The 25716-nt window shown below is 42.0% G+C and overlaps 1 protein-coding gene across 7 annotated transcripts in view; it reads right to left on the minus strand.

The window, feature by feature from the left end:
- Positions 1-290: 290 nt before the first annotated feature.
- The window catches only part of irx6a (iroquois homeobox 6a), a 105464-nt gene continuing 80038 nt past the window's right edge, over positions 291-25716 (minus strand). Inside the window, exons 4-14 of one of the 7 annotated variants that reach the window (XM_048547149.2) lie at positions 18870-18949; positions 17512-17633; positions 10921-11159; positions 9404-9473; positions 4946-7295; positions 3807-4070; positions 3549-3655; positions 2997-3307; positions 2040-2615; positions 1452-1560; positions 291-863 (exon numbers count right to left, since the gene is read on the minus strand). In XM_048547149.2, coding sequence (XP_048403106.1) covers positions 854-863; positions 1452-1560; positions 2040-2615; positions 2997-3307; positions 3549-3655; positions 3807-4070; positions 4946-5011 — 1443 coding nt within the window. In that variant the 5' untranslated portion in view covers positions 5012-7295; positions 9404-9473; positions 10921-11159; positions 17512-17633; positions 18870-18949 and the 3' untranslated portion in view covers positions 291-853. Of the gene's footprint in view, positions 864-1446; positions 1561-2039; positions 2616-2996; positions 3308-3548; positions 3656-3806; positions 4071-4945; positions 7296-9403; positions 11160-11290; positions 11535-17511; positions 17634-18869; positions 18950-25716 lie in introns of those variants that run through there. The other 6 variants (XM_048547146.2, XM_059651654.1, XM_059651653.1 and 3 more) reach the window with 6 other exon arrangements.

A 25716-nucleotide genomic window follows, 5' to 3' on the forward strand; every position in this document is an offset into this window, starting at 1 on the left:
CTCTGAAAACTGTGACTCTTAGCTTGAGTAAAATAGTAAATGGTCAATGAAATCGCAATTGCAAAATGTGTCCCCATGCCTTTCAATTGCTAGTATGAAGTTTTAAGCATCTTGAGCAATTGCACAGTCCCGGACTTCTGGTCGGAGAATTCAAGGGGACGACGATAATGTGAGACACTTCCAAGTCGTTATCTGAAATTGAACTCAATCATTTCTTACAAAAATAAAATATCGATGTAACGCTTCCGCAATTTATATGATTAATTTAATCGCATAAAACATACCTTCGTTTTCAATAGGTCACCGTGACTCGCAGTTTTTACAATTATCACATTACACGGGTTTGACAAGTGTAATTTATTCCCATTTTACAGCATAAACTAAATAAAGTGGCTGGGGTGGGGCAGTGAAGTCTAATGTAAACCAGCATAAGAATCTGTATGAGACGCAAAATAATTTTCAACCAAAGAGTAAATTGCAAACAAAGCGTGCTCCAATTAAAACGGTAGAAAATCGAAAACAGAAGCAATAAGCGGCAAGATGTGGGGTACTTTCATTATTACTGTAAGGTATATTTCATCTAAAAGCCCAATGGCCTCCCCTGATTCTTGTACTTTTTTTCCCGAGTTAGAACAAATAAGTCCGTGCAAGGAAAAACAGTAGGAAGCGACCCTTTTCTGCTTTCTCTTGATCAGAATCACTGGCCACTGGTTAAGTCGAAGCGAATCGGTTTGAAAGTCAGTTCCAGTGCTCGGGAGAAACGGATCCTGTCTCATTTCCAGTGTATTGTCAATCCCTAGTGCATACAATAAAAGGAGTTGTGCAGCATCCACTTGGTTTACGGCGAGCTGTTTTAAACAAACCTGTTTTGGAAATAAAAGAGAATATGGCACGTTTAAAGATGAAACAAAATCGTCAATGACTCAAACTATTTGTAAGTTGATTACCCATTCCACAACCGGGCCCCCAACCCTGTAACATCAGCGAGCCAACTGTCAATATGTAGAATTGTAAATGAAGACAAAATTGGGAACAATGGCCACATTGTTTTACAATGCACTGTTAATCATGCAATGATGGTCACATTTATTTTCCAATGAAGCAAAGCCAATGATTATGAAGGGAAAATTACTGCAGATGCTGGAATCTGTGTTGAAAACAAAAAAAAGAAAAATGCTGGAAATCGCAACGGATCGGGCAGCATGTGGAGAGGGAGCAAGCTAACTTTTCGCGCCTAGATGACTTTGAAGCAAACTTTCTAACTTGTGTAAAGCTCGCCAGCTTTCGGCCTCGTTCTGGCCGCGCTACCAGCATGTCAAATATTTCATGGATCCTGCAGGAGATTTTTACAACAGAACTTCACATCCATGCGGAGACTCAAACCGCGGCCCTGCAGCAAAAGTAATTGATCGGGAGGGTTGGGGTGGACCGTGAACTGTCACCTACCTCACCTCTTCTGGACAGGTCTGAAGGCTCTCCTCATCTTTCCCTCTTGGCGCAGTGAGCATGTTTCCGTCATCTGCGCTGATACCACATTAGATTTCGCATGTCTCAAAAATCCTGAAAAAACACAATCCTTTTTCATAAGATGTTCACCGCTAATTATTCGGAATAAACAACTTTAAGTGACCTATCCTTCTTTTACAATCATGACTGAATTCACCCATAGCAATGTAGATGGGTGCGTGCTTTCTGACTAACTCATTCATTCTGGAACTAGAGGGTCTGTACGTCTGGTTAGGAACGCGAGAGGTATGAGGTAGTAAAGCACAGTTAGTAAAATAATACCAAAATGTTTAGACTGAAACCCGTGCTCAACTCTTACTAAGGGGCGACTTAGGGCGTATGCCAGGGTACAGGATCATCACCATGCCGACTAGAAGTTAAGTATTCGGTGTAATTAAGAGATGCCTTCATTCACATCTTGAAAATAACACAGCTCGAAATGGAAAAAAAAACAGAGGGGGAGTTGGGTTGTCACTATCTCGCCCACTGCCATTCAGGACATGTTAATACAACAGCTGATGTGCAGGAGGTACCTTCAGTCCCTGGTGTGTACTGGCAGTTGTCTAGTGCAGGGTAGGAAGCACAGTGCAGCTGACCAGTGGCCACAAGCGTTTGCAAATTGAATGCAGAAGTTCTCAGAATGTGGGCTGCATGTGAAGAGTCTCGGAGAGAAAGGATATCATCGACTTGGTTGACCGTGGCCTGGCTCGGCCTCACCTCGGCGCAGTACCTGACTGTCCGGGAATGGCCACTTTCACAAGCCACCAGAGTATTGGAGGCTGCTGTATGCGCCAGAGACCAAATCCTCGGCTTCTCTGCTATCCCAAAGCGCTGCTGGAGACTGGTGCTTGCCGTAGAAACAGGTGTCTTATTGCTATTGGTTTCTAGAAAGTGGGGTGCAAGGCTGGGATCACCCTTCGAGCAGGAGAAAGTGTGCGGATTGCCTGGAGGCGAAACGCTGCAGTCACTTCCCTCAGTCTCCAACAGGGCTTGCCTTGCACTGATGCCACATGGCGCCTTGTGTTGGACCATTTTCCCCGATTCGTCGTCGTCGAAATCGTCCAGATCACTCAGTCTCAACTCTTTGTCATGTCTGTATTCTTTCTCATCTGTGTGTACATATTCAAAGAGATTAGTATTGACCCCTGTAATACTGAAACATTTTTTTAACTATCGAACTGTTGAAGTTTCTCTTTTGAATAGGACCGTGAGAACAAATCTGAATCAACCTTACTATGGGATCTACAGTGGATCATCATGACTGGCATCTACAAGATGTCAAGCTCCTTCATACGAGGACAATGTGCTCCTACTCGCTGTTAGATTTCAGAACCCATGCAAACTTTCTATGCCTGACCCAGTATGTTTTCCCTCCGGCTGTTTAACAATATAATTGCATCGACTGCAGACAGTCAACCAGCTCAAGGGAGTTTCAGGTCTTGCTCAAACAGTGCATGACAGTGCTTTTGCAAATGTGGGTGATATCCCACCTTTCGCCACGCTCTCCGCACTATAATCGTCCCCGTCCTTTTTCTCGCTGTCCTCTTTCTTCTCGTCTCCACCTTTGTTCCTCGGTGACCAGGTCATCTTGTTCTCTTTCTTCAGTCTTCTCCTGGCGTTCGCGAACCAGGTGGAGACTTGAGTCAGAGTCATTTTGGTGATGATGGCCAACATGATCTTTTCGCCCTTCGTGGGATAAGGGTTCTTCCTGTGCTCGTGTAGCCAAGTCTTCAGAGTGCTCGTGGTTTCTCGGGTCGCGTTTTTACGCCGCGTGTTGCTGTGAAAGTCCATGGTGCCGCACCTGAAAACGAATAAAAGAAGAAGCAGAGAGATCGAGCCGATGGTCGCTGCATTGGAAACAAAAGGTAGAACGTTGGGAACAAAACAAAAGGTGTATAGGTATTGGGCAAGGAACAAAGGCACTGATCAATAAATGCATTTAACTCCGCATCATCATCAGAATACAGCACACATTGCCTTAGGTCACTCTGATTGTTGCTCAGGGTGTGAGTGTTATTGTTTGTCTTGATCAAAGGTCTTACCTGTCATACTGGTACTGCCCCAAGGAGTGGTCATACGGATAGTAGCTAGCTGCTGCAATTCCCGAATGTAAACTCCCAGCGCCGTCTTTAATTTCATACTGCGAATTCTGTAAAGGGGATGGGAAAAACACAACATAAAATAGTCCGAGAAGTTTGTTTCAAAATAAAACAAAACATAGCTCAATCGCGAATGGCTCGGGGGAGAGGAGACAGTGTAAAGGAATCGCGGGTGGATAAGCCCCGAAGGCCGTTACTCACCAGTGAGGAGTACAAGGCTGAAGGGTCGGTACTGTACGCAAGGTAGTTCCCGTAGCCCGGGCTGGCTGTAGTTGCAAAGGGAGAGCCGTTGTACATGCCCAAGGCCGCGGCCGCCGCGTTAATCTCGGTCCTAGCGTTGGCCAGCAGTCTGTTATCATAGGGAGGGCAGCAAACAGCAGCCTGGGCCGGCCCAGTGGAGCCTTCAGTCACAGGTCTGGAGCCGGCTTCGCAGCACGTCGCACCGGGACTGGCGGACACGAAAAACTGGACGGAGAGAAATAACGAAGGCAGCAACCAAGCGAGATTTCAGCAGATCAAAACATTGTAAAGTGCAGGGAAATGCAGAGATGGGCGCAGCAGCCCGTGTGCCTTGAAGCTAAATTCATTAAAGCAACATAAAGTGGGATTGCAACAGAATAAAGGGATAGCAAGAGGAAAGTTTGCTTAGCATCGTTATACAGTGGAACTGTATTTTTTTTAAATGGTAAATTATTGAGGAAGCAGGAGAGAAGAGAATCCAGACGTGGAATGCCTTCACATCCTCGCTGAAGCGGAGGGAAGTATTTAAAGGAACATGCACTTGAATCTAAATACAGCGAGGAGAATGGAAACTATGAAAAAATGATCGAGCGAACAGGCAATTTGGGGAATTGGACTGGTTACTGGGAACGGCTAGTTTACAATAAACTGCAAAGTGCGAAACTCAATCAAACTAACAAGAAATGTTGAGCGCAGAGATAAGTACCCGGAGGAGGCTGTGTCCCCAGTACTATCGGTGCAGGGCAAATGCGCGAGTTTCAACATGGCCACACGATTATAAATCCCAAAAGTAACTTTACAGTACAGGGACGGTGGAACTTACGGAGTATGGAATTAACACCCAAAAAAGTTAATGATAACATTCCTTTGCAGAAAATGTTGTAAGTATGGAGAAGAAAAAAAAGCACATTCGCTACTAAGAACATGAAATTGAATGAAGTGTGAAAATTTCGGCTATGTGAAAAAAGGAAGAGTGTTGGTATCGGGTATTATCAACTGAAATAGTACCCAACCCCCACACAAAAAAAACACCAAGGTGCTAAAGAATACAGGGCAGGCCAGAGTGAAGACCCACGAATGTATAGGGTGTCCATTCCTACCTGGGACGCCGTGTTGTATGGATATCCGAATTGAGAGAACGACATCACTGCTCCCTGAGCCACCATAGGAAAAGATTTCTTCCTGGTAGATTGGGGAACAAACCCTAGTTCGGGATGCGTCTTCTTCCCGAGATATATACATACATGGCCTTTGGCTTCATTAGCAATGATCCCACTTTTAAAATCTTAAGGCTCCGTACACTGGCAGTTCAGAGCTTAACCGGTATTCAATTTAAGGCATGGTTATGGATGAAATCTAGCCGAAGAGGGTTAAAAAATAAAGCCCGGACGGAAGTGCAGCTTGCTCTATAGGCTACTGCCGGTTTTAATTTGCCACTCTCCTTCCTTTCCTCATCCAGGGAAGGGTATCAGAGTGACGTCACATTAATCCCGTACCGACAGGACAGTATGGATAGAACGGTATCTTTGCCAATCATCTGCAACATGGAATATTCCTAGATGCGTTCAACACTTGTTTCTAAAGCTCTACCTTGATTTCTGATGTGTACCGACGGTTGCTCAGGTACTTAGAGGTCTTATTTGTAAACATTGCAAAATATCCCAAAGCTCACCGTATTGAGGGAATCTCGGTGAATTTAAAAGGTTGTGACAGTCTTCAAGGGTTGCATTTTGCGTTGGTGTCCTCTTTTCATTAACCCAGGCCCCTGATGTCTAGCTCAACATACAGGAGCACCTATGACTTCAACTTCACTGCAATGGGGCTGCTTAAAACACCTTGCAGCACAGACAAATCATATGGAGACATGTTCAAATTGAGTATTTTCAGTGCCGTTCCATCACGAAGTTTCCTAATTACTCTCCAACCCATTCTTTTAAAGCAATCAGAGGAGTCACAATTCCCTCAATTTATTCAGTATTAGTTTGAAGGGGGGGTGGATGAATATGCAGAAAGTGGGCCACACTGTTTCTCGCGGGGTCATAATATTGACCGTTTTCGCCTTAAATGGTGATGAAAATCACCGCAAAGCTTCCTCCCCCTCAGCTCCCACAGTAGTTCCCCAGCCCCACCTCACCCCGCACACCGAACTGAGGCAAAATCCTAACGACATCAAACGAAATGAAAACGAGAGCGGAAGATGCGAAAAATGAAAGTACAAACTGATGCAGAACAGGCCAGGGAGGCGGCTCGGGAGAGACAAATTGCTGAACCTCTTCCAACAGTCGACAGTTAATAGTCGAAAAGAAGGAAGCGGGGTTTTTTTTTGTGGGTGTCCTAGAACACAGCGTTCTCTCTCAACCCGTCCGATCCATGGCCAAAGGGCCAGTCACTAATTAATGATGATGATCTATCCATTTTTCTCCATTAGAGCCAGAATGGTCCCCAAAGAGACGAATACCTCGCTTTGACAGGTCCATGCGGTCTGATTGATGGCTGCCTGGAGAACGGCGTGCCCAATATGAGCAGGGCGTAATTGCATCAATTAACAAATGGAAATTGGGGACTTGTGCAACCAACAATTTACACCGGGAAAAAAAACAGCCATTCGGCTCCGATTCACCAAAGTTTGCGCTCTCACTCACAGCTATCAGCTCTGCTCTAATTACGGCTGGCGAGAATAACGATTTGGAATGTGTTTCAATTAATGAAAGTGCTGGAGGCTTTTACGTGATGTGTAAGGTCGCTTGGATATCCATCATCTTCAAACTTTCACACAGACTCGCAACCTTTAAAACGCTGATATTCCGGGGACTAATTCCTTTGGAATGAACAAAAGACTCCACATTCCAAACAACTCAGTCAGCGCTCCCTCCTCTCCCGTTCTCGCTCTCTCTTTGCTTTTCCAACCACTTATTCTGGGGGATTTATTTTCGGGGTCCCGGGAACAGAAGGAGTTTTGGGGAAACCTTTGCGCAAAAGATGCCCTTGATTAATCAGTTAATCGGTTATCCTAAATTCTCGCTCTTCAACAAACACCAATATTCGCCTGAACCTTTTTTGAATGGCCTCGCATTAATTTCGTCCTTCTCTCCAGTTTAGTCATTCCTATAATGAACACCTCCTGCCTGTGATCGGACGTGTTATAAACTTCACTGGCTAAATGGGACACGTTCTACAGTAAACATGTACACCTCATTTATTTCACAGTGAAAGAGTGCGCGGCACTTGCCTGCTTATTTGTGGTGTATATGCACTTTTCTCGGTGCGGTTAGATCTGTTGAAAGCACCTGGTTACTCGCTGGCACACCAAGTGCTTGTTACAGTGCCCCCAGTCTGTCCTCTTTTTCGTGTTGCGTGTGAAAAGTCGAGCGCAACCCGCGGTAATGACCAGCTCCTTCTAACAGCGGCGCAAGAGAGCTATCTCTGTACAACAATAAAGTGCTCACAAGTCTGTGAACAGATCAAAGAGCAGGAACTGGTAAGTACAGCACAGCCTCTTCAACGGGGCTAGAAACAACGATTCAATTACCTGCAACGATCATGGCTACAGTTTCGGCTTTCTACCGCGCCCCTGATCCATTGCAACGAATCCGTTTCGCCAATGCGTCGCTTCGAATTCAACACGCAAAACAATAGCTATGGTTCAGTGGACTTCAATAATCGACACGCACTCAGCGACGCATATTACTATTCGCCCATTTACAAACTGTTGGCGTTTCTGTACTTTAAAATCAATTACTTGTTTAAATTTATTTGGTGTTTCACAACTGTATCAGTGAACAACAACTTGCATTTATCAAGCGCCGTCAGCGTACTAAAATTTTCCACGCTGCTTCTAGAAAGGGTGACCATTGATAGAACTTGACACCAAGTTAAAGACAGAGACTATAGAATAGGTGATCAGAAAAATCAAAGGGTTTTAAGCAGCATATTCAAAGAGGAGGCAGAGGGGATTAATAAAACGTCCCTGGACTGGAAAAGTTAACTCTGTTTTCTCTCCAGTAGATCTTGCCACATCTGTTAAGTTTCTCCAACTATTTTTGTTTGTATTTGATTCATGCAAGTTTCCTGCAGACGGCAACAGTATACATTTGTGAACACGGAAAGGCAGATATAGCTTTTGGTTCTGGAGGATTCTGGTATTCCCCAAGTGAACGGCCATTCTGTTAAAAGACTAGCTGTAGAGGACAAGTCCTGAAGGAAAGAAAGGGAAGAGCTGTCACAAGGCTTCACGCCTGGATCTCTTCGGGTTACTCTAACAACACCTGGATTCATTGCACAAGAATGGACAAACGCTTAGTCCGGGGCGTCTTGTCTCAATCCGTCTTTCGGCCAAAATTAGGATTGGCAAAAGAAAAATCAAGCACCCAAGTGTAGTTATTGAAGGGAATGTGAAAATAAAACAGCGGGCCTGGCAGCATCTGTGGAAGAGAAACAGAGTTAACGTTTGAGTTGAATGAAGCTTCTTTTCCGAGAAAGAGTCATGTTCGATTGCAAAACGTTCACTGTGCATCTCTCTCCATAGATACTGCCAGATCAGACTTTGGTAGGCTTTATTGGTCGTCATTTTCATGTCGGTTACCATGCCACAATTCCACGGCTTTCAAAATAATAATTCTTTTCTTTTCCTCTTAATATTTGTTTTGAAGCAACCATCAATGAAGTTTTTTTTTAAATCTGTTGAGTTTAAAAGTTGCATTGCAATATTCAGGGGAAAAGAAGTGGTTACAAAATTGAGGAAACCCTACGGTTTTATGGCATTACGTAAAAAAGTTTCTGGCCAGAGGCACAATGGACGAGGGAACAATGACACCAGCAGCAGTGGGGCTATACTGGTTAGTGAGTAACAGCCCCGACCTGCCTGTGCTCATGCCACTTGATGATGCTGTAGCACGTCTAGGAGCTAGCGCTTGAATGCACAAGTGCAGCTGTGCAGGGTCTGCATAATTCATGTTGACCAGTTGGAGTGCAGTGGACACAAATACCTTAAAAGCAGAATGAATGCCAGCTTTTAGAACTGCCCTTTGAAGTTCCCATCGTTGTGATCCGTTGAAACATCGCGTCAACTGGTCTCGTGAATGATCTTTTGCCCTTTTTACCTGTAGAGCGAGTCTATACCATGAGCTCTTTTATACCTCCCTCGCCTGAAGCGTGCTAAGCCTCTGGTTAAACGACCACCAGTCGTCTCTCTCTCTAAGAGTGCAGCTGTGCAGGGTCTGCATAATTCATGTTGACCAGTTAGTGCAGTGGACACAAATACCTTAAAAGCAGAATGAATGCCAGCTTTTAGAACTGCCCTTTGAAGTTCCCATCGTTGTGATCCGTTGAAACATCGCGTCAACTGGTCTCGTGAATGATCTTTTGCCCTTTTTACCTGTAGAGCGAGTCTATACCATGAGCTCTTTTATACCTCCCTCGCCTGAAGCGTGCTAAGCCTCTGGTTAAACGACCACCAGTCGTCTCTCTCTCTAAGAGAGCAGCCCTCTGGTCTGGTAAAAATTATGGAGATTTACCCTTTTCCTACAGCGAGTCTGTAAGGCGGGTTGGAGGACACATACCTGTGAAGCCTAATGCAGTGGCTCATGTCTGTGCGACAAACCACTGGAAGTCACATCACCTGGGCGCTTCCTGTCACGGGGTGATAAAGACAATCAGTAAGAATATCCAAAAAAGAAAATAACTCTTCGATTATAATGATCGTTACATTTAGGATTTCGAATTTAAAATAACGAGTGGGCCAACACGGATTGAATTCGTTGTCATCATTGTTATCGCTTCTTCTAAACACCCCCAATGTTAGGTTTCAATAATATGGTTCGCAATTAGTAGGCCTCAACGGTGATGAAGAAATGAGCTCACTTTGTACTCAATGGGCAATGCTGAAGTTCAAATCAAGACAGTACGCCAAAAGACCATGCGCAGAGGTTCCGGTAGAGTTAAACATTTAGGTCAATGTATCTATCCTCCATGCACCATACCTTTTTCCTAGAAATTATCGCGCACACTTATGGTAACAGAAAACAAAAACACGGCAGGAAATGATGGACATATCTAGCTGGTCTACCAGAGAAGGTCAAAGTCAAGTTAGCGTTTGAGACGCGATGCCTCATCTAACCTGTGGAACTGTCGCATAGCTATCCTATTGATGAGTACTTGAACATTAGTAGATCAGCAGAGTCCTCTTTAGGCTATATGTACGTAACTGTACATATATCACATAACGCACGGCGTGTATAACTTCCCTGAAAAAATGTAGAAGTGAGAAGTACGACATGAAAGAAATTGACCTGGTGATACTATCCGATCCGAGCTGAAAATTGCTGGTATTTAGCTAATATTAGGATCAGAACGAGCGCCTCCTTTTCAAAATCCAGGTTTAAATCACTTCCCGCAATACAGCCAACTTTCATAATTTATACGGCTGCAGAAGTACAAATACGTTATAAAAACATTAAAAGTAGACATGTTTGGTATAATTATCCTCACTTCTCATTGTTTCTCCACTGTTAGGGTGTTAGCCAGTAGCTTTAACTAAGTGAGAATCTCACTTGGAAAGCCTGCGCAAACACAATGGGGCCGAATGGCCTTCCTCGACGCTGTGTAGTTTTGTGAATTGCTTCCTATCTTTAACTGCAATTCTAAGTAATTAACAAAAGAAGTGATGGTGCAAGTTCAGAAGTTGATCTGTACATGCCACCACACTGGGATGTCCCTCGGGTTCTGCTTATTTGTGTGGAGTACCGCCAGATGTGACACGCCGACTGCGAGAATTGAGCCATTTCAGTCTGCGGAGGCCTTTTTGACCCACGTCGAGGTACAAGCAATAAAACACAATAACTACAGAGTGATACCACTGAATGGAAATACAAGGAGTGCTGGCAAAAGAATATCTCTCTCACATCGCATTAGGTAGCACATGCAGCAGTAACACAGAACAAACTCATAGCCTCCAAATATTGCGGTAACGCGTTGTTTACGAACCTTATTCATCCTACGTAAATTGTTACTTTATGGCAAACAAGAATTATAGTCAGATGTACTCAATAACTGTTTGGTGCAATACCAGGCCACTTACGTGTTTGATCATTTCGAAAATATCAAGTCCAATACACACCCAATCGCAAAGTTTAGTCATAAAAGCGTTTCAATTTTCTATGCAACAGAACAAAGTCTGGAAGATGATTTATGCCAGGCTCCGGATACTTTCCAGGCAATTCTTGGAAAATGCTGCAGAGAACATATCCCTTCCGCACTGAGTACCTGCGGTAAACCACACTGGATCTGCTTAGCACAGATCTCGACGTTAAACAGCGCCTTAAATAGGAAGACAGAACGAAAAAACAATTTGTTAACGCAGTTATGGCAAGAAATTTTCGTGAAAATATTAATTCCTATTGTAATTTAGATTAAGCGTGGATTGATTCTAAACTAAGCCAGGATATCACCGTTTGTTTGTTTCAATTAACTGAAACCATGTTCCTCCAAACGACTGAAAAGCTAGCAGACACATTGATCACTGAAGAGTGCTAAAGACACTGGAATGGCCCGGTAATACTCAAAGTGAAAGATGTAAATTCGGTTCGTGTGTGCGTTTCACAGATGAGCCGGTTTCTTATCCAAACACTTGATGGTGAAAACCGAAAGGGAAATCTTCTGTGGCACTTTAGCAAACGCGCAAGAAAAGTGGAGTTTGCCCTGTTTTACCAGTGTTCACTGATGTTTAGCTTTTTTATAAATGACATTTACTAAACTCAATCAAATAAATAATTATCTAGTATTAATAATTGCGATGAGTACTTTTATTGTTCATTAAATATCATCAGAGTTAAAGTATTGACAAAAGTAGATGAAGTACTCGATTCATCTCAACCCATTAACAATGTCTTTCAAACTTGTATAAAACAACTATTGAGAACAATGCAAATCAACATATCATTCCGCATGATGTTTAGCAATGAAAAGAGCCACTCTTCCACTATGACTGTGGTGTTAGTACAAAATGGTGAGAAGTTTTAATATGCATCAGGGCTTACTCAGGAGTGGTAACTTGGCTTAAACATTTACCTATGGAACCTCTACAAGAGTCAGATATGCTGAATCTCTCAACGGGTTGTGTGTAAGAGCATTATTGAGATTGGAAATGTTCTTTAATTCACCTTCTTGTGGTTAAAACATAATTAAGGCTACACAATATTGCCCAGCGAAGAGATTTGCCTTAGAACAGATAGAAAACAAATACTGGTCATCTGTGACAGAATACTACCCTTATCAAGACCAAACATTTCCATGAGCAATTAGTCATTCTGAAAACAAACTCTTTCCATAGTAGAGATAATCTGTGGGCAGAAATCATCACCATGTATGAGAGAGCTCTCAACTTATCATCTTTATACCAACAATTATTCTGCCATTCGAGGATGAATTATGTTTCCAATGGCTTACCCAAACAGGCACACAGTTCACGTATTTTTGGTGTATTTCATTTTGATAATTCCTCAGCATGAGAATGTGTATTGCACATCTTTTACTAGCTATATGTTCCTTTAATCCATATCCTCAGAGGGAGGAGGACGTTATATTAGTTGTTAATGCCTGAGTGTTTGGACCAGCTGGTCTGTGCCATGTAGTGGAGTAGCAGATGACGTATCCACCACAGACATGAGTGGTATTAATAAGGTAGATAAGTGCTTGTATCTTTCCCAACATTTTGATAGTCCCAAAACATCAACTTTCCTGCTCCCCTGATGCTGCCTGGCCTGCTGTGCTCCTCCAGCTCTACATTGTGTTATCTGAGTTGTATTGTCTTGCCAATATGTCTCATTTACTGGTCAACGGTACTAAGGTGTAACATATGGACATTTTGACAATGTGTGTTAGAGTCAAAACTCGTGTTAGAACCAGAGGCTGACTACAAACCAGAATGTAAGATGCTTTCATTTCCACTTTAATAACTGGCACACAGCATGAAAAGGAGCAATAAAAAACTTTGGTTAAACACTGTCAGTACATGTTTGTACCTGCCAGTATTGTATATCTTAGAAAATGTGATTTTTCTTAATCATAAAATTTAGGCCACATTAATTATTTGCATGCTGCATTTTTGTAATTTGGCCATTACTGCCTATGTATTATTTTAAACAACCCAAAACCCGATTAGCTACTGCCAGACTCTATTTAATGCCAACACCATCCAGCAGAAAGGAACAAAAAACAGAAGTCGCTGGAAAGTCTCAGTCAGTCTATCAGCGTCTATGGAAAGAAGTCCACTCACCCTTCTTCAGAAAGGAGGAGAAAGATACCGGTTTGATTAGCACTCCTACCTTTGGACTCATTTCAGCCGTCTACCAACTGCGCACCTAGGTATCAGTATATATTTTCGATCAGTGTGGTTGGAATATTTTCACCACCAAATTCCCTACCAAGTCCCACACTATGGCCCAGAATTTGCCAAGCTTATGATGAAACATTTTGCTTTTGTTGAGATTACTCTACTGAAACAGACAGCCATGCTTGGGGTCTGAACGCAAGCAATTGGTTGCAGAGATCCAAAAGTTGCTGTCAGTGACTGTGTTTCTTCAGAGATGATGTTGTAGAAGTTGACAACCACCCATCCCACCCTAGAAGGCAATCAGTTCAAAACCATTAAACCAAAGGAACATCTGCTCTTCTGTTCTGTAACAGCCCTTGAAAATGTTACACTGTTGAGTGAGGTGGAATTCAGTTTGTGAGAGTGAACTAAGGTCATAATATTGCTTAACCTACTTGCTGGCCCTGAAAGATAAAGTTTGCAATTTGTTTAATTTACGTTTACCCATCACAATAAGCAAAGTTTCTCTAAGATAGTTTAGCTTGTCCCTTAACTCCATTTGAATGTCCTAATCATTTATTTTTCTATTTATAAAATTCAAAGGCCTAAGTGTGATGAATAAATGGCCTACTTGCTGGTTTGGCAGTTGTGGGGGCGGTGGGGAAGACTTGCTGTCTGTACTTTATTGTGATTGGAGACTTATTCTACTAATTGACATCAGCCTTGCTGGATGCCTGAAGATTCCTAAGACTTAGTGTCAAAGGAAAGTCTGTACAAACAGGATGTGAGATCTTGGCAGGCAGCTTTTATCGAGGTTAGTGGTGAGCACTGAATGCTGACCACAAGATTGGTTCCCTTGTTGGCTTGGACATATATCAGGGATATGGTGGTATAATGGTCATATTACTGGATTAGGAATCCAAAGGCCTAGTCAAATAAGTTTAAGACATGTTAAGGTCCCACTAACCCATTGGGAGCATGGTATGTAAAAACCCATCTGATTTACTGATATTTATTGGGTGACAATTTCAAACTAACAGTGATGTGGTTGAAATGCCCACTGAAATTGACTAGCAAACCATCCCATGGTATTCAAGAAGGCAATTCATTAACAATTTTTCAAGGACAACTAGATTTAGCAATTAATCTGTCCTAGTCAGTAGCCCCCACAGCCTATGATTTGATCAAAATAACTGGTCATGTCAAAGCTTTAGAAAGCCACATCCTAACACCATTGTGTGAAAACCATCACCAAAGGACAGCAGTCATTCAAGGACAAAGGAGCATCTCCACATTATCGGTGCCCGAGAGAAGAGCAATAAATATAGCCCCACTCACATCTTAACAGTAAATCAAAAGAAATTACACCAGATGTTATTAATACTTAATTCTTTTACACACTGAAAATTTAGGCCTCAAACAGTAATATGGCAACATATTGAGTCAAATGGTCTCTGAATTGATGCCACAATAAAAACAAGTGAAACATGATAAGCAACATTAACATTCAGCTTCTGTGCTAAGGTCAAAAATAAAACTTTGGTTTTCCAATGCAATGCTATGGGTTTCCATTCGACTATGTTGGGAGGTTTAGTGGACATTAAAATGCACTTCTGTTGATAGTAAGAGTCTTGCAGCAAGTACCACTTTTCATTCTATTGCTAATATGTTATGCCAGATTCGTCTAAAGGATTTGTACACTTTGGTGACATAGTCATGGAAGTGAAATTTTGAGTTGTTCTTTCAAGACATACAACTGAAGCGGAAAACACTTGTAATTTTGATGTGTGAATGATCCTTAAACATATCTGTGTGATTATAGAAACCCATGCCCTGCTGAGTGGTAGAGCCTCAAACTCACCTTTCCATTGTTGGTATAGTGGAGTAGACAAGTGCAGAAACAATTGATTCCAATTAAGACAGTCCAATCAATGCTGGAGTCTCTATAGTGTGCTGTTAAATTGAATACGGTTTTTATGCTCTGATACATATGTAATTTGTAGTGCAAACACATGATTGACTAGTGATGCTGGAACTCTGCTCAGGGCATTTAAACTAAGTAGCAATATCACCTTTATTCTGGCTAGTTATATTTCATGCACTAATGAGATTTTAAAGCCTGCAGGAAGTGTTAGAAGTTTGTCATTTGCTGACAAGATGAGAGTTTATCTGAATGTCAGAAATGTAGGATTTTGATGATCTAGCAGTAATGGCGTGATTATAAAAGCACTTCAATGTCTTTTGCCTGAGTGCTCTGCTTTTCTATTCTATTTTTTATCATGCTGTTATTTTCATGTACTTCTGCATTGTGAAGGTTTGTTTAAATAAGCTGTGGAGGAGTGAAAGATCAAATAGGGACTTGGTAATTATATACACTGCTTCAACTTATTACATAAACTTCTGTTAACTAAAAGTATATGTTACCAAGTTTTAGTCTTGAACAAAGCACCTGTTATAGCAATATATCTGCATGTAAGAATTTCAGTCTTGTATCTATTTTATGTAGGTGCACATTCAAGTTCATAGTTTCACCTACTTAATAAAGTGGAATTTCTATTCATGATTCAATTTCCTTGCTATGATAACAAATTGCTTTTTTAACAGTATCTTCACCCATTATTATACAAAAAATAGCATGCCTCAACTGTTAGATTTAATTTTAAAACCACAAAGAGAGTTTTGCCTTCCAAAAGCAAACAGATTTATGGCAAACAGGGAGAGGTCTTTTTAAAAGTTCTGAAATTTACAGTTCATCTAGAGGCAGTCTCCAAACTGCTGGCTTTCACATTTAATTGCAGTGCAATAGGTTACATGCAAACAATGCTCTTGGGAGAGGTAGCTGGCCATTTAAGTGCACTAATAGGTCAGTTAGTGCTAACTTTACAGGGCTCGGGGTTTGCTTGTGGGCTCATGTTCCCTGAGCTTCCTAAAACTTGTCAGTGAAAGCAAAGCTAGAGCTAAGTGTCAATTTAGGAAGCTGAATAAAAGTGGCAGGCAAAAATTCCCAAAGAACTGAAAACATACTGAAGTTGTTTCCTTGTTTGAACAAAATGTTTTTTTTCACACAATAATTGTTCTAAGAATTTGCTTACATTGCTTTTTGGGGGTTTCTAAGACTTAGGAAATGGTTTTGCACTATTTTGGCTGTACAGACGGAGGATCAGTTTCCTGAATGCATCCTTGCCTCCTTAAGCTCAAAATCTCACATCAAGTCATGTCAGATATTCACAGCCGACTGGAAGATGCCCTGCTGCCAACTAAACCCAGTGGTTAAGCTCTGTCACCCATTACCATTACCATCCCTGCTTCAGACTCCAGCAAAGAAAATCAATTCCTGACCTCCTGACATTTGCAGAATTTCGCAGATAGTTACACAATTGAAAGACCAGTGATGGATGCCATGTGTTGATTTTACCTTAATTATTTTCAATTGTATACAGGTGGAGGGTATTAACGAAGGATTCACTTGATCACTTCTGAATCGACAAGACTGAAACTCAGACTGTTGGGTTAGGAATTGTTTAATTGTAATATGTGACTTGGCAAGTAAGTATAAAATTATGTAAAAATTGGCTCCAATTTCAAAATCCACCAACTGGTTTTTTGTACATCCAAAAGTGTTTGCCAGGACGGGCAATTATGACAGCGTTGGTGAAGTTAGTCAGAATGAATAGGTGCTTAGCTCTGCCATACCAGCTGCACCACAGGTTCACGGCATTACAGATGGCACACATGCAGCAAACAATGCACTCTCAGAAGAGCCATTAGCAATGATCAATCATGAATGATTCCAATCCGTCAGTGTGCTTTTGCTGTTCAACCACAACAAAGATGATAAGCGCACCTGCATTAAGATACTTCTGTTCTGTCTAGTACATCTTCCCTCCCTTCTTCATACCTTGAGGCAGACACACTCACTGGATGCGTGGATATGAAAGGATGAGCTTAACATGTGGCTGATGAATTGTGTGAGGAACCTAAGCAATGAGGCCCAGGAGCAATACAATGATAGGCCATATTACAACAAGGTATAACATGAAGCAAGTCATTAGCATGCTGAAGCTGCTGTGCAGAAACCTCAACAGTTCTGGAGACCTTTTTGGACACCTGTAGTCAGGTTCACCAGAATGATGCTCTGAACAGCACTGTGTACCACTGAGGTTTGAAGCTTCAGAGGGAGCAAGATTCGGAGTCCAGATCCTTTTTGGAGGAGGATGAAGAAGTGGAGGACGGTGATAGGCCAGAAGATCATGCAGTGGACCAGCCACAGTGCACATTACTACCTACGCGGCCTAAGATTTTAAGTGAGTTTAGTTGGGTTAGGCCTTTAGACAGTCACATATCAAACCATTTCCTTACCTTCCCGCAACACAATGCAGTTCTACTGTTACTCAGCATCCCCTTCACAGCCACTCATTTCTTCGCTTTAGCCATTACTTTACCATTCATCACAAGTGAAAATGCCGCTTGACATGTGGCAGCTGAATGTAAAAAACGAGGCGAAAGTGGTGCAAGCAAATAATGTTAATGTGGCTCAAAAATGAAACCAGAACTTCACGATGTAATATTGTTAAATACACTCAGCACAATCCTCGTACAACTACAAATCAGAACTAATGGGAACTGCAGATGCTGGAGATTCCAAGATAATAAAATGTGAGGCTGGATGAACACAGCAGGCCAAGCAGCATCTCAGGAGCACAAAAGCTGACGTTTCGGGCCTAGACCCTTCATCAGATGTCCAGCCTCACATTTTATTATCTACAAATCAGAACCGTGGCTTTTCCAAGTGCATGTTACAATCCCTTTAGCACCAGCAGAAATGGAGAAACGGGTTGCTCAGATCTTTATACAGTAATTGCTGAGGGGGTCTTGGCTGATACCATCTGGGGTGTCAACAGACTGCCGCGTCTCTAATTTTGAGAGGCAGATTTGATCATTGAGACATGAGGGAGTATACCAATTGAGATGGGGAAAAGAGGATAGAAGTAGCAATGCTTTGAGAGTGCTTCCCACGTCCATGTGCTAATTCACTGTTGGCTCTCCCATTGACACCTTGACTTAACAGCTAGCAATGAGCTCGAGAGCACTTTACTACAGTTCAATGGGGTAATGAATAGCAAAGGCAAGGGTTTTTTCAATTCCTGTACAGTGTTAGCTTCTTAGCATGTCAACCATTGTTAAGCGACTGCACACATTCATTCAGTTGTCATGTTTGACACTCTATGCAGATAGCCGTTTCATGAACAAAGCCATCGGAATGAAATTGAATTTCCCAATATTTTCAGCTTTCCTCCCATATTTTGGCCTTCAAACTACTTGCATAAACATATCCAAGGGTTTTGAATCACATTCCCTGATGATTAATTACAAGAAATGTATTCTTGTTTTCAGTGTCAGGCATCTTCATCCTGTTGGTAGGGAAGAGTTTCTCTCCGCAGGCTTTTTACGGACGACAAACGTAAATTCAAGGATCATTTAGTGAAATGAGGCAGACATGGTGCATTGAAACTCCATTACAAAACACTAATTGCTTTTATTCCCCCAATTTCACAATCAATCAATCAACTGTTTTTTTTCAGTGTTCCTGTAAATCGTTCAGCTGAAATAAACTCATGCAAGGCTTCAATGCCTGCTCATGTTAACTGGCCAGGAAACTGACCAATGCAAATGTATTGACTGGGTTAAAAAGCTACTGATAGATGTACTGCACTTACATTTAGTTTCTTTACATGTTATTGGATCGCCATGCTCCCAGCTGTCACCAAGTTATTGTTCTCCTCCAGTTTTCTGTGCACTTCACAGGGTGTTGATGGAGAGAACAGGGTTGAAACAGATGTTTTTATTCAGAAAGTATAATGGACAGGAATGGTCTACAACTGGACAGAACTTGATAGTTTCAGATCTGAAGGTCATTTAGAATATTTATTATGAATATTAATATGCTATACTTTCACAACAGCCAATGCATTTTGCCATTTCTGGGTAATAATGTGACCATATAACAGCCACTTCGAAAGCAATCTTAATATTTGCATTTGTAAATACAACTTGGTATTTGCTTAATATTAGATGACTTTACAGTGAACAAATAAAGCCATATAAAGTATTCCAAGCTGAAACATTTCAATAATTCTTGGCAAATCATTCTGCAAGACAAACATTTTTATTAATTTTGGTATTTTCGTATTAATACTTTTTTCTTACATACAGCTTTACTTTAGTGAACTTCCATTCTTCAGATTGTTCACAAAGATTATCAGAAGTAAGGAATTCTAATTCTTTCATAGAACAGAGTTTCCCAAATTTTCATTTTGGGGTCGCAAGTTTTAAGGTAACATGACTACAATTGAATTCCAACCAAGTATCATCATCCAGAGACCCCTTTAAATTTGATGTGGGTATAGCCTCATGGGCCAAACTGTGAGGTTTAATTCCTGTTCCAACAAACAGGTTCTTATATAAACTTGGAAGATTAAACATGTTGTACCTCTCAACATGCTCCAGCCTCCACATGCTACACCAGCTTACTTAGCCCCAGCCTCTGGTCCTCACTCTGTGATCCTGGCAGTTTTCAAGCCTTGAAGTGGACTCACAATGGAAAAGGTTTGACAAGCACAGTTTTAGGGGAGGCAATGACCTAGTGGTATTATCACTGGACTGTTAATCCAGAAACCCAGATAATGTTCTGGAGACTCAGGGTTGAATCCCTTCATGGCAGAGGGTGAAATTTGAATTCAATAAATATCTAGAATTAAGAATCTAATGATGACCTTGAATCCATTGTCGATTGTCATGAAAAACCCATTTGGTTCACTAATGTCCTTTAGGGAAGGAAACTGCCATCCTTAGCTGGTCTGGCCTACATGTGACTCCGGACCCACAGCAATGCGATTGACTCTTAACTGCCCTCTGGGGCAATTAGAAATGGGTAATAAATGCTGCCCAGCCAGCAACACCCTCATTGCATTGCTGAATAAAGAATTCAGATGTCGATGATGTAGTAGAAGCACAAGCTTCTAATAGACGTCATGACAAATTTGACTAAGACAATTTCCAGCAATGAAGAAAAATGGATCAGAAGTTTGGATTCAGGCCAGCAGCTTATCAGATAAGGCTCCACGCCCATCTCTTCAGTGGAGCCGGTGTGTTATTCCTTATTGGAGTCTTCTTGCCCCTTGAAAAATACTGACCATAGAAAGTCTCACATAACGTATGATCATGTCAACGTGATAGTGGGAACATTTGAATGATCCTAATGCTAAATTGCGATCAGGTTACTCTGGTTGAGGTGATATTGCAGCATCATATCCACAGCAATAGACAAAAGTTTTAAATTACATCTTTCCCTGTTGTGGCCCTGATGTCCGAGGATGAGACAACAAGGTGCCACATCTTTCTCAAAAGTGAGCATTATATTTACAAAGTTTTTATTTACTATTCAGGCAATGGTATTGTCAAAGGAGATTAATATATGGATATGGTGTCATTGGTTCACAAGGCAGAATGAGCTGTATTTCTCCCAGGAATTTAAGGTGAAGACTCCAATTGCATCAGGCTGAATTTTATATCCTGAAGTTAGAACTTCTACAGTGTTGATTCTGTTTGAAGTCTGGCATGATAACATTGGATCATGAAACTGAAGTCAACACACTGGTTCCTACAATAAGTCAGACACCTTGTTGACAAAGTAATTGCTTCATGTAATGCATTGCCCATGTCATAATGCCATGGGCGAGGCTCCTTTTTAGTGAGAGTTACAGTTTTCAGCAGGAAGTGCTGAGAAAATGGGAATAAAATCTACAAGTGGGACTAGAAGTGACTTTATCACAACAAGTCAAGGAGAGTTTGGTATTATGTTTGCATTTATTTTTATTCCAGTTTTAAAGTCATTTGGCTATTTGTTGAGGGTAGCATAACAGCCAGGAAATGTTGTTGGTGAACTTTCATATGGACTTTCAGTATTTGTGGTGTACTTCACTGTGTACTTAACAGGAGGAGGTTTCTCCACCAGTGTGGAGGAGCAGGAGACTGAGAGGGAGGATGACCAAGGACAGGCATACAATTTTTTTTTATTTTATAGAATCCCTACAGTGTGGAAACATGACCTTCAGCCTAAAAGGAGCATCCTACCCAGACTCATACCCCTACAACCCACCTAATTTACACATCCCTGAACACTACAGGCAATTTAGCATGGCCAATCCACCTAACCTGCACATCTTTGGACTGTGGGAGGAAACCAGAGCACCTGGAGGAAACCCATACAGACACAGGGAGAACGTGCAAACTCCACACAGGTAGTCGCCCGAGGCTGGATTCGAACCTCAGTTCCTGGTATCGTGAGGGAACAGTGCAAACCACTGAGCCACCTTGCCGCCCCTGAGCCACTGTGCTGTCCCTTACCTAATGCTGCTCAAGGGCTTGAGAAAGGGAGGCATCACCAGTTACCAGGCAGATGGAGGAGATGACGCTATCCAATCAATGCAGTCCATTGGTCCGAGATCACATACTGGTAAATGGCAGGGTGTCAAGTAATAATGGTATGACTGGCTTTTTTTGTGTGCAAACAACTCCCTCTAACTTTGCTGCCTGCAGATTGAACACCTCCATAATAAAGCTCCCACTGTTTAATGCTTTGACCTGATGGCCCTTCTTGAAACTTAATCAACCTGATCATGTGCCCAATTTAAAACTCATGTTTTTGTCATTAGCCATGATATGTGCAGACCGAAAAATGCCCTGGCAAGTTTACCACATCCCTTCAGAAGAATTCAGTGAAATCTACTTCTCGAATATTTGTACATTGGAATGGTTTGGTCTAAAAAAACACTTCAGTCTCACACATGTAGGTCTCCTGCTGCAAGAGTCTTGGCATTAATGGTTAAGTAAATCTCATGCCAGTGAGTGTTTCTTCCTCCATCACATGGACATGAGCAATTGTCGTGACTGCACACTCTTCCTACTGTTTCTGTTCCCTTGCAGGCGCATTGACAGCCTTCAGATTGATTGAATGAACCAAGTTAGTGTCATTGGTCTGACCCCAGGCCATTCCCTATCCATCTAGAACAATAGCTGAGATAATGAGAACTGCAGATGCTGGAGAATTCCAAGATAATAAAATGTGAGGCTGGATGAACACAGCAGGCCAAGCAGCATCTCAGGAGCACAAAAGCTGATGAAGGGTCTAGGCCCGAAACGTCAGCTTTTGTGCTCCTGAGATGCTGCTTGGCCTGCTGTGTTCATCCAGCCTCACATTTTATTATCTTAGAACAATAGCTGTTTTGTTTGTGAAGCTCAGCTTGGCTGGCTATCTACAATGCTTCAGCCATTACGGGCCCACGTTTGGCCTCAAGTAATTATGATAAAGTCTCATTGAGGATCCCAAATACAATATGGTCTCCTATGAGCTCCTCTCTCAATGTCCATATTTTCAGTTATTTATGAAGTGATACAGATCATTTATAAATGAAGCAGTTTTCACCCCAGTTCCTTAATGGGGCAACTGGATTTTGTACAATTTGTTGTGGTGTTGCACTGCAAATTTTAGTAATAATCAATAGCTTTGCTCACTTCTTCATGTTTGGCAGCTCCTTCTTTATCCCCTGTATAATCAGTAATACATATGGTAGCACATTGACCTGGTTTCTCCACAGGGCCCAAGGTGGTGCAGCAATGATTGAGGTGGTCACCATTCAATCCAGTGTGTGGCCTGGTTGGGGCCCTTGGTGTGATCCAGATGTTTGGCAAAATGATAAAGCTCTCTTCAAATTTCCAGGCACTTAGTTTTGGCCATTGTTGGACACTAGTAAAAATGTGTCGCTTCTTTACTGCCATGTGTGTTTCTCAAGTCTGCTGAATTGAATTGACTGCTTTTCACTTTCTTGCATTTCTCATTGTTAACAGGGATCCTGAACAAATAGTTTGTCACCATGTCACCATGATGTGTTATTAAGAGACTGGAAACAACAGGAAACCATGTTGGTGCAAAGCCATAGATGTGTATTGATCGCTTACACTATTTACAGTGACGCTTTAGCAAGAGTCCATTAGAACTTTCTTCTGTCAGATTCCAGTTAAATGTGAGCTGACATTCTTGATGTTGAACTCTAACATTTAATGTAATAGCAATAGCCCCCAATATTATATCCTACATAATGGCAGGAGGCTCTGCTATTGTCACAGCATTCAGAGACTTTCAGAGGATAATTGGCAGAGAGACACAGAAGAGTCAGTCTTCATCAGAACCATCCTGATGGCAGCAGCATCCCCTCATCAATTGCTGGGAAGTCTATTTGCATCTCCCTAAGAGGAACCAGTTCTTGAACATAACACCACACTCCTCAACCCCCTCTTAACTTGGTCCCAGCGATCAGAAACAAGGTGATGGAATGCAGTTTAGCATGATATCCAGTATCTCATGAATGAGCTGTTGGTTTCACCCCTCCATAACAGTGTCAGTCTCTCGAGGGTGGAAATTTTGGATTCTGTACACTGGGTGCTTGCAGCATTCATGACTAGCAGATCTCTCCAGTGGCTGTACCAGTGTGCATAACCCTCCAGCAAGCTCTGTCATTTCCAATATCTTGCAGTCTACATCTAAATACTGCTGGCTGAGGGAATATCCCACCTGATCATTATTAGCCTGGGGCTCAGCCTCTAGGTCACCATCAGCACTCTTCTGACTGTGAGAGGCTTGCAGTCTCCCACAGGAGTTGGTGGGAAGTGTTTGAAGCTTGGACTCTTCCACATTCAGACAGACAATCTGCCTCAAATTCTAATTGTATGCCAACCAGGCCACTTTTCTGACTGCCTTCCGAGTTTCCTCCATCCCTACACAAACTCCTGTTGCTGTGCAGAGTGATGTCTGCATCACGACACCTTCTACACTTAGTCAATGCTTTCAGCCAACACTGCACATCATACCCTCACTCCCTTCTGTCTAAGTCCATCTCTGAAATGATTAGTCCATCACCTGACAGATATCAAGAGATCATTGTGCCTTTTCCAACACTTCAGCAAGCTTCTCTCAATGATCCTGTAGGTGTTGAACTGAATGCTTTTGTCTACCTAAGAAGTTTCTTCACATCAACTGGAATGAAAACTTCCCCTAGCAGACAAGATCTGAGGCAGGACATGTAGAGAATCATCATCTAACTGTGGGGCCATCCTGAGTATGGGCTTACAGGCGGTTGTATTCTGTCCATTCTATGGCGAGACAAAGACAATTAAAGAATGATTTTAAGTCCCCTCAGAACTATTGTTATTCATAAGAAGAAGGAGTCAGATGTATTCAAATGCCTTTCCACTCTGAATGATTCACTGCTGGAATAAAATTGACTCACATATAAAACCAAGAATCTATCTGTAGTACTACTCAAAGGATTTAAAGGCGTTCTACAAAAGTTGCAGCCTAACAAGTTTGATTTGTGCTTTAATTGCCACAATCCCATGCCATAGTGCCTTTAAGTGGCTGGTCATCAGCAATTTCCAGTTCACTGTCTGCCTCTTCTGCCCTGGGATGGCCTGCCCTTCTATCTGTGATTGAATGGGCTGCCCATCATGACTCGATGCCATTGACTGGTGTGTCTATGGCACACAGGTTCTACTGGAAACCAAATAACACAAAATACGATGACAATAGAGACAAGAACATTTGTTACATTATGTTATAGTGAAACTGTCTAAAGTGAAGTCACATTAAAAAGTCTAATTTGCTGTTCATATTGGCTCCCTGATAATTCACCGTCCTTATTTTAAGATCATGTTATAGTAGAAAGCTTTAGAAGTGGAATGGTGGCTCAGTGTTTAGCACTGTTGCTTCACAGCGCCAGGAACCTGGGCTTGATTCCATCCTGGGATGAATATCTGCGTGGAATTTGTCCATTCTCCATGTGTCTGTGTGGATTTCCTCTGAGTGCTCCAGTTTCCTCCCATAGTCCAATGATGTGTAGGTTGGGTGGACTGGCCATGCTAAATTGCCCACAGTGTTCAGGGATATGCAGGCTAGGTGGGTCAACTACAGGAAATTCAGGCTTAAGGAGATGAGTTGGGTCTGGATGGGATGCTCTTCGGAGGTTTGGTGTAAACCTGATAGGCTGAATGGCCTGCTTCCACGCTGTAGGGATTCTATGAAATCTTGAAGGTTTTTATGGAGCTCTTTCTTGATGATTAAATTCCAGTGACAAGAATGTTAACAGAACACAGGATATAGCAAGGCAAAGAAGTATTTGTTGTAACAGAACAATTCTCTCCTAAATTGAATATTTATGAGATTAAATGACAATTGACAATGCCCATCAAATGGCAATATGGGGCAAATAGTTGAGATTGCAAACCAGGAAATGTAGGAGCTTAAAGGTTCCCTGCATAAGGAAATGAACCTATCCTCCGTAAAGGACGTCCAAGAGGCAAAGCTCCTCCTCCCGTAGAGAAATTAATGATGTATCAGAACAAAGGACAACAGTCATCAAGCAAAAGCCCTGAGCATTCTTCCAAATCTGAAGAGACTATGTTCTGAGAAAAGTTTGAAACATCCAGACCTCCTGCATTTATGAAGTGAGA

The sequence above is a fragment of the Stegostoma tigrinum genome, chromosome 16, assembly GCF_030684315.1.
Source record: "Stegostoma tigrinum isolate sSteTig4 chromosome 16, sSteTig4.hap1, whole genome shotgun sequence".
NCBI classification, from domain to species: domain Eukaryota; kingdom Metazoa; phylum Chordata; class Chondrichthyes; order Orectolobiformes; family Stegostomatidae; genus Stegostoma; species Stegostoma tigrinum.